Source organism: the organism of the source record quoted next, unplaced genomic scaffold (genome assembly GCF_019419815.1).
Source record: "Pyrus x bretschneideri cultivar Hongxiangsu unplaced genomic scaffold, Pyrus_bretschneideri_v1 Contig97, whole genome shotgun sequence".
In the NCBI taxonomy this organism is placed as follows: Eukaryota; Viridiplantae; Streptophyta; class Magnoliopsida; order Rosales; family Rosaceae; genus Pyrus; species Pyrus x bretschneideri.
The window spans coordinates 831856-841483 of record NW_025999839.1 but is presented as its reverse complement, the minus strand read 5'-3'; the positions used below and the strand labels follow the sequence as shown (position 1 = coordinate 841483).

The 9628-nt window shown below is 35.3% G+C and overlaps 1 protein-coding gene across 1 annotated transcript; it reads right to left on the bottom strand.

Moving 5' to 3' along the window:
* Window positions 1–4996: 4996 nt before the first annotated feature.
* Window positions 4997–8461, bottom strand: LOC103968010 (probable receptor-like serine/threonine-protein kinase At5g57670). Its single transcript, XM_009381340.3, has 7 exons — window positions 8014–8461; window positions 7651–7905; window positions 7312–7469; window positions 7137–7216; window positions 6856–6991; window positions 6407–6556; window positions 4997–5304 (listed from the first exon to the last, which is right to left on the bottom strand). Exons 1-7 carry the CDS (start codon window positions 8219–8221, stop codon window positions 5140–5142), a joined length of 1152 nt encoding a protein of 383 aa, XP_009379615.2. The 5' UTR covers window positions 8222–8461; the 3' UTR covers window positions 4997–5139.
* Between the last annotated feature and the right edge of the window lie 1167 nt (window positions 8462–9628).

Sequence of the window (9628 nt, the reverse complement as noted above, 5' to 3'; positions counted from 1 at the left end):
CAGGTAATTAAGTCTAACCTAAAAGCGGCCCAGGATCGACAAAAGAGCTTAGCGGATAGGCATGCCATTAACAAGGTGTATAAAGTTGGTGATTGGGTGTTTCTGAAGTTGTCACCGTGGAGAGGTGTAGTATGGTTCGGAAAGAAAGGTAAGTTAAGTCCCAGGTATATCGGACCATATATGATCACCGAGTGAGTTGGTGAAGTGGCTTACAGGCTTGAGTTGCCTTCTGAGCTGGCTAAAGTACATAATGTTTTTCATGTGTCCATGATTCGTCATTACGTTGCGGATCCGTCACATGTGATACCTCCTTAACCATTGAAAATTAACCCGGATTTGACATATGACGAGGAACCAGTAACGATTTTGGATTGGAAGGAAAAGGTTTTGAGGAACAAGACTGTGAGTTTAGTGAAAGTTTTGTGGAGGAATCACTCAACGGAGGAGGCTACTTGGGAGACAGAAGATCGGATGAGAGATTTGTATCCTCGGTTGTTCTATGTTTACTAGTGGGTAGTTGAGTTGTTGTTTTGAATTTCGGGATGAAATTTCTTAAGGTGGGTAGGTTGTGACAAGCCGTCTCGAATTAATTGTACCGTAGGTGTGAAATGACAATTTTGCCCCTAGTGGTTATTTGTCATTTTGGGTGATTGTTTTGTGGTTTTGTTGGTTGCATCTAGACCACACACCTTCATCTTCATCATCTCCTTCCTCGTATCCCTCTCTGTCTCGAACACACTCTCTCTCTCTCTTATACTCCCTTTGTACGGACGAGACCTAAATCCCTTGCAAACGTTGCAGATCGAAGTGGAAATTAATACCTTTGTGTTCATGAGGACCATATGAGTCCAACCATACCAATTTTAGGTAAGAAATCCTTTGATTTCACGTCGAACCAGGAATCTCCGATTTGGTCACTGTTCATGCACACGTGAAATGTTGTTTTTCAGGGAATTTGAAGCTTATAGAAAGCTTAGTGAGGTCCTTAGGAAGCTCAAGGTGGTTCGTTGAGTGGAATTGGACGTCGGGATCGTGAGTTGCAAGTTTGGCCGATTTGTCTTGAATTTCTCCGGTGACATCTCGTGATCTTTGAGGTTTCAAACAGGTATAACGTTGGTCTACTCATCTTCAGCTTTCCATTGGTGCAAATTTCATAGAAATTGGTGAAGAAACGAGTGAGAACGAAAGGTTTAAAGTTTTTCTAGATTTCCGACGACAGTATATTCCGTCAATTTTGGACGGAATATGCTGACGCCGTTTGTTAGTTTTAACGAAATCTGTTAGGGTTTAACGAAATATTCCTGACACCGTCAGTGTGCCTGGCATGTGGCCGCGCGTGGGGGCGCGTAGGGTCGTGGCCGCATGTGGGGGCGCGTAGGGCCGTGCCCTTGCTGGCCCGTGGCGGAGCGTGGAGCCTCGAAAAATTATTTTAAAAATATGGGGATGTTCGTGAGGTTGAGTAGATCACATTGGTGTATCCAAACACCCCATTTAAGCATTGTATGAAAAGTTATTACCTAGTTTTGGTTATGTGCTTTAAATTGACGTTTTTATAGTTGTTTCGCACATAGGTGAGACCTATCCTGAGGACGAGCGCAGTCACTCAAGGCTCGAGGGTTACGACCCTTCCACATACCAGTGAGTGGACTTTTGATTTTCAGTATATACCTATATATTTGTGGTTTTTCCCAGAAAATGAAATGGAATGTTTATATGTTTTAAATGTCATGCATTGCGTTTGCCTATTTATTTATGCATTAGTAGTTACATATATTTATGATTGGTGTTGTGGACGCACAGGTAAGTGCCAAGTAAGTTTATAGATTATGATTGTGAATTAGTGGTTATGTGAGATACATAGAAAGCTCATAACCTGCACCCCCGGTGTTAGTGGTCCCGCCCAGAGTAGGGCACAGTCCTTCATGTGATGTTCACCTCCCGCACCACACGCTTATCTTGGATCCAAGTTAGGTGCACAGTCCTGTCATACAGACCACTATAGGTGGTTCCGACTCGTAAGTGACCCGCGATTATTCGCCTAGTCTTCACGTGATCGTAGCACTTAAGCGTATTTATTTACACCCAGTCCTGTCGTACAGACCACTTTAGGTGGTTCCGACTCGTGTGCAGGTATAGTTAGTAAGTTGGGAATTTGAGCTCTAGATTCAGCCGTACAGGTCACGTTAGGTGACTCCGGCTGACATGTTATTTGCATTGATTGACATTACCTGGGTTACTTACATTTTATGTGGAGGCATTCGACATGGCATATTGCTGAACATGTTTTCGATCTATGTGTATATTCTATTTTCTGGGAAACTATACTGGTTTTACGGCGATGGGTTAGAACTTTTGATAATGAAATGATTTTGAAAAGCTTTGTTTTTGCCCACTCACACTTTTTGTTTTGCGCCCCTCCAGGTTCTAGTTAGAAGCAGCTTTGGTGGTTCACGAGGACTTGTCGGTGGTTCTGACAGAACATCACAAATGTAAGATCACCTTTGGGTGTTGTGTAATTAATGTTTGTTCCTCTGGACTGCAATAGGTTTTCTGTGCTCTGAATATTGTTTATCACACTTACACTTGTACGTTAACTACATTGTTTTGTAGTTTGGTTTTTATTTTTTTTCGTACTTTTATTACTATCTTTTGCTTCCGCACTGTGCACATGACTATGTCACCCTCATATGACGGCCAGTACGCCCTTATTTCGGTCGGGGTGTGTCATCACCTGTAGGTGAGGCTTCAATAAAAAATAGTAAAATTTGGACCTGTGAAATTACATTATTGCCCATCATTTGTTTTTGTGATAAAAGACTAATTTTTCTTTTCACCCTCTTTTGGTTGACAAAGAGGATTTCATTAATTAGTAGAGATTTTAATATTTTAAATCCCACAAATTATGGGTTTTTATTTAAAATCTTATTAATATAAACAACTATAAATTTCAATTTTTAATTTAAAAAATATAGTAACGTACATAAAAATAATTTATCACATTAATTTCAGGGACTTCGATCAAAAATTGAAAATCAATAAGGCTTCAGTCAAAGAATATTGATATCGAGGAACCACATCCAAAGTCTCCCTTTAAAGAAACTCGTTTCCATCTGCTTTCATGAAACCTGTCATTGTCTCATCTTGTATTATACGTGTTACTAATACTTGATATTGTATTGAGTCGTGCTATCTATATGTTCCTTTTTAAATCTCACATACATCTGATAATTTATATTCTTTAATTTTCTTCATTTTATTTGATCTGACGATTGAAAATTTAAAAAAGTGTGTAATTGAGATATGAAACCATCTTTTGCAATATGAAAGTTACGCAATAGGCTCGACAACTCTGAAGTTTGACTTTCAAGTGTTAACCAACTAATTTAATATAAATATCATCATAATTTTTTTTTTAATAAATTTACTAGTATTTATTTATATAAAAAAAAACATATTAATTAAGAATGTGTACAAGACAAACAAATTTCGAAAGGATTGCACAAGAAGCAACACGGAAAGGCTAAACTAAAACATATAAAATCGCCACAAACAATCAAGAAATCCATAACAAATTTAGCATTATCTAGTTGTATCATCATTTGTACCATTTCTCTAATAGAGACATGACTCATATGAGTTGACAGACCTTATCTCTATTAGAGAGATGACACAGATGATGATACAACTAAATAGTAAATGTAGCATTACTCAAATAAAAATAACACAACCTCATGACCACCCCTACAATTGTTACAATTCTATCAACCTTATCCACTAGAAGCACAATATGTCATTGATAGAAATAAAAATATAGTGTTACATGTGGGATGATGTAAGAATCTTGGAGCCATTTCTTATATGGTCAATAGTCCACTACTAATATTTGAGACTACATATTATGATACATGCACATCTTATCCTGCAAAATTATTAAGTACTCCATCTTGTTTAACGAGTTATTTTTTTTATTTTTTTATTTTTTATAAGCTTTTAAATACTTGTTAATTGTCTAATGTTGTTATAAATCTTTTTGAACTGTCATGCTTTCATGCATGATATATTCTTATGATATGGTTATATGCCATTAGTTAGTCTTTCGTTTTCTTTTACATATTTTTTTAGCTCTTTTTTTCTTTTTTATTGCTTTTTTGCATGCCAGATGCCATCTCTGTCTTGCATGCATGCGTGCTTCCTAAGTCTGCAACTTTAATTTATATAAAACTATCAAAATCAAATCAACGGTGACTATTTTTTTGAACAATCAACGGTGACTACTAAACTTAAAAAGTTTAAGGTTCTTTTATTTTGTTATATCAGAGTAAATTGAATTTTGAACTTCTCACTTATTATCTCACCAATTTTTCGCCACAAAAATATAAACTTTAAAGTTTAAACTCTTTTCCAAGTTCAAATCTTTTATGCTTCTCTTAGTGTAGAATATAGCTTGTAATAAATAAATAGAAAACACTCTTTTGGGCCTAAAATAAATATATAAAAAAAGAAGCATTTGTATGGTTCTTTCTTAATTGTTTTTAGTTTTTCAGGGGTTTCTATACAAATTTTTCCAAAATGTAGTGGTGGCTGAGTGAATTGATGGTATGCAATTAAACGTATTCCACCATTTCAGCCTCCTTTTATGGTCTCAATTTCACAATCTTACAAAAGTAATAGATGTCCAGCGCTCAGGAGTCAAATCACTATCAACACTTCACGTGAAGTGGTACTGCAAATTTGCAACAACCTTTGCTTTATAAATAAATATAGGCACACTGTTCTTCATACAAAAGGATTCCTATTTTTTTTTTTTTAAATAGGGTTTAATTGTAAGATTTAATTCATATTGTACTTCAGCGACTTGAATCGTCTATTTTGTAAATCTCAATTCATATATCATCTTTTCAAAAATTCAATTCAATCTAAAACCATTTACCTATTTAATTATGACAATGAGATTTCATTGTTTCTCACAAGGTATATATGGAAAATGGTCTGCATGTACCAAACATGTGTAAACCTATTTATATGTACACGTTGATAAAAATTGAGGTTAGGAAGTCACATATAATAATAATAATTGACATAAAGTTCGTCCCCAACCCCTTTTCTTTTTAGCTCTTAAACCATAATTATTACATGTAATTAACAACTTCCTGTTGAAGGGGAATCGTGTGGTGAAATTGAGAAGGAAGTGTTGCATTCATTTTCTAAATCCTCAAAACCCCAAAACTCATCTACTTCTTCTTCTTCTGCCATCTTCCACCTCTCTTTGTCTATTTCCCCTTCTGATTCCATCACCTCCAATACCTGCAAATATAGTGGCACATTAAGTTACTACATGTTGATATATTTTACGTACACAAACCATAACAAGTATACTAAACTCACAAAGCTCGCTAATTAGATTGGAAAATGATTTCTGCACTCTTTTTTCTATGTCCATCTTTTTTTACTTCTGTATATTATGTCTCCTTTGATTTATTCATTTTAAATGCCCTGAATTAAAAGATCTGTGCAGAAGAAAGAAAAGGGTGTACAGACCCGAAAGAGTATATTATGGTACAATTATTTTAATATAGTTCTATGTTAAACTCATGAACTTATGCAAGGGGAAATGATATGAGATGAAGAATTTGTGATTTACATTGTGCATTTTTGCCTATGTATTCAATAGCTGTATGAAAAGGATCACCGAAGCTGACATGGGTTAAAAAAAAAAAAAAGACAAATTAGGACCCACTCTCACAATCATTTTGGTGATCAGATCTTAATCTTTTTTCCTAAACATGGTGCATGATTGAGTGATCACATCTTTATTTTAGCATAAATATTAAGGTTAGGTGGGAAGGAACCATTTGTTGGACAATAGCCATTGCGTGAAAAAACAAAAAAAACAAAAAAAAAAAAAAAAACCAAACGGCCTGCCATATACCAACTCCCAAAGAGAGAGCTAAATACAATTAGTTTCTTGTTTCTGGTTATAACTGGTGAAAAATGATGCAGAAAGTCATTACAGACAAACAACCACATACCATTTTTAAACCATTAAGTATGGCTACTGTAACCAAGTAGCTAGCTCATGTAGATAACCAAAGCACTTGTGTAAGATTTTGATAATTAAAAGTGCTTTTAAATTATAAGCATCTTTTTGTGAATGTAACACAAGTGCTTTCAACAAACCCCACATTTCAATTTTTGTGAAAACAGCTATTTAGGTGACTAGTCAATCAGAATTTTACTATTGAAACACAAACATCTATAAAGATATGATTTTCTTATATAATTACCATCGTGTGACATTGTCATTTGTTGAAAACGTCAGACTCATATATGATAAGTTTATTAATATGTAATACGTTGTTATATTAAGGCACCGCATGAGCTTATTTTAAGTAAAATAAATAGGTACCTCGGTCATAGAAGGGCGCCATGTTGGAGATGCTCTAATGCACATAGATCCCGCAAAGGCAAGTCTTTTCAACTGTGTAACATCATAGGCCCCTCTCAGCCTTGGATCTACTAGCCTTTCAATCTCCCCAATATTCAAAATTGGTTTTGCCTGTTGAAAACACATTTAAAATTCCAGTCGAACCACAACAATTTGCAAAATATAATACATATATTTTCAATTAGTCGTTAAGAAATAATAGGACAAAGACTTGCATGCATTTCACGAGACAGCGTCTAAGAGCAGTATAATTGTATGTGGTCGTGGTAATGTTAAAACAAATGATAATATATTGTTAGCTTAAAATGTCGAGGAGTATATGTAAGTCCTTCCCAGCCGCGGAATATGTTAACTTATAATTAATAGACTAAATCATATAATAAGATTTGAAAAGGTTTCCATTTACTTACCCAGCTATGTAAGCTTTGGTGAGACCCATCCACTGGTTTCCTCCCTGAGATGAGCTCTAACAAAATTACTCCAAAAGCAAACACATCGGTTTTCTCATCCACAATCCCATGCATGTAGTACTCTGGTGCTAAATGCCTGCAAAATATATAGAATATCAACAATTAATCATTTGTTCTGGCAAAAAATGAAAAACAAGTAATCATTTAGAAATCTGGATTAAAGTTATTAATAATTCATTGGATTTGATGGATAAAAGCTTGTAATTATTAAGATTGAGTACCCAAATGTCCCTTCAATTGGAGCAATTGAATGATGAGTCCACTGAGATGGAAGCCATTTTGCCAGACCAAAATCTGATATCTGTAACATTTCAAACATTAAAAACATCAAATGCAATAAATTATTCTCAAATCTTGATTAAGAAAAGGAGCAAGAGACTATGGTTCTATGTGTACTTGTGGTTCCAAATCCAGAGTCAATAGAATATTTGTAGACTTAATGTCCCTGTGAATTATCCTTCTCTGGCAGCCCTTGTGCAAGTAATGGAGGCCTCTTGCTGTCCCAATAGCTATCTTGTACCTTGTTTTCCAATCCATAGGCGGCAAATCCTCATCTACAACACGGTTTCAAGAAAATAACCCAGAAATTAAAACCCAATAAGCAAAACAAGATTGTTAGATTGTTACTTTGGTGGAAAATGATTTCTGCACGCCTTTTTAAAGAATAATCAAGGGCCAGAAGCAAGCGGGTGTGCAGAAATCGCTCCCCTAAACAAATTATTGTGGAATGTTTACCATGGAGAAGAGAAGCAACAGAGCCTTTGGAGGAGAAATGGAAGATGAGATAAAGGCCATTGTCAATACAACAACCCACAAGAGACAGAACATTTGGGTGGCAGACATGTCCAATGGTCCCAATCTCATTCAAGAACTCCTTCTCTTTCCTCTCATCTGTCACAGCTTTTGTGAGCCTCTTCACTGCAATCTCCGCACCATTTTCTAGAATTCCTCTGTACACTTGTGCATACCCTCCTTTCCCAACCAGATTGTCTGCCAAAACCCACATCACAAAATGTGAAAAAATATCAAATTTCAATCACCCAGACAAAACCCAGAGAGGATCAAACAGTTTTTGAAGGAAAACAAGCAAAAACCTACCTGAGCTGAAAGCATTTGTGGCATCAGAAATCTCTTCATAGGAGAAGCATTTCCAAGTGGGTCTTGGCGAAGGCTCTTTTGCTTCAACATTCTTCAGGATTTCATTGTTTTCTTCGCCTTTGGAGCCATTGGGGCTTGTGGGTTCCTCTAGACTTCTCCATTTGAGGGAGAAGAGCCTTTTCAGGCTGTTTGTTCTAATGTATTTCATTGCTGCAAATTTCTGAACTGTGAAAAGCACTTTTTCATATGCAGAGCAAATGAGCAATTGAGCAACAAATCTCCAGCCAGAGCCTGCTCTCAAGTGAGAAGCAGAAACACAGGGGACCGAAGTCCTCTCTCAATTTAAGGAGAAAGAGGAAGAGGAGGGGCAGAGCCAAGGGATGTCTGTTTCTTATGTGTTGGTTCAAACTTCAAGGAAGTGTTGTCCAGTTTTTGTGGGTGTGGGTGTGGGTGTTGTGGGACTCGGTAGCAATGATGGTTATCCATGCATGGGATAATTTGCTTTTATAGAAGGTTGATAAGGGTCTTTTGGAAAAATAATTTTGCCTCCTTCATGTAACGATTCATTAGTTCTATTAAATAAATGATCGATTCACATGTGTTTAGTTTTAGAACAGTGGTTAAGAAGTCATTCTTTCTTACTTACGAATTATAATACAACACATATCTAGTAAAACTTTGTTGATATTAAAAAAGAAGTTTTTTAATATGTACATATCAAACTGTAATTTACATATAATAACAATTGGATAAGTCCCTTTTTTTTTTGTGGATATCATAAAAAGGAAAGGGAAAACAAAAGGTTACAACACCTTACGAATTAAAACCCCTCATATAAGCTTCCCCGAGAGAATCATAAAACGAGGCTAATACAGTAGCAGCAAGTAAAGTTCTATTGGAGAATAGAGTCCCATATTGAAAATATAACAAAATAATACATACCTTATACGTGGAAGTTTCATTACTAATTATCAGTGGTAACTTTTGTGATAAAACTCAACACCTAATAATAAATGGTTAAGTTAAAATAGTATGTGTGATGTGGGTAGTTAACCATGCCGTGCTCAAAAGTTATCAAATTTTATCCCGAAAGCGTTAATTTTTCTACTTTTATGTCCTTACATGGGTTACTTTATTATATATTTTTATTTAGATGTAAATATTCAAGAAGCATTTTCGTTTCCTTGCTCGAAATATTTTGTACAAATGGAGGTGACTTTCACACGTTCATTTTTATTTTTATTTTTCAAATTATTAAATAAATTAAATAAAAACAACGGACATGAGTCAAAAAAACTTGATTAGAGTTTTGGCCTTTAGCTTTTGGTAAGAGGCATGAGATTAAAGACAATTTGGAGCGGCAACAGATCATTTGGTTGCACTCTTGTGGGGAACCACTATATTGACTAGCCAATGTACTAGTCAACTGAGTACAAATTGTTAGAATCCCACAAGTATATAAATCAAACAAACTTAGAAGGTTAAAACTTAACAAAAACTTCAGTTAAGTTTTAGTCTTAGTTAAGTTCACTTGATTAATAAAGTATCAATACTAGGAAACCCTATAATGTTTAGTTCCAACAAGGTTATAATTAAGGCTTTGTAAATTATTGAA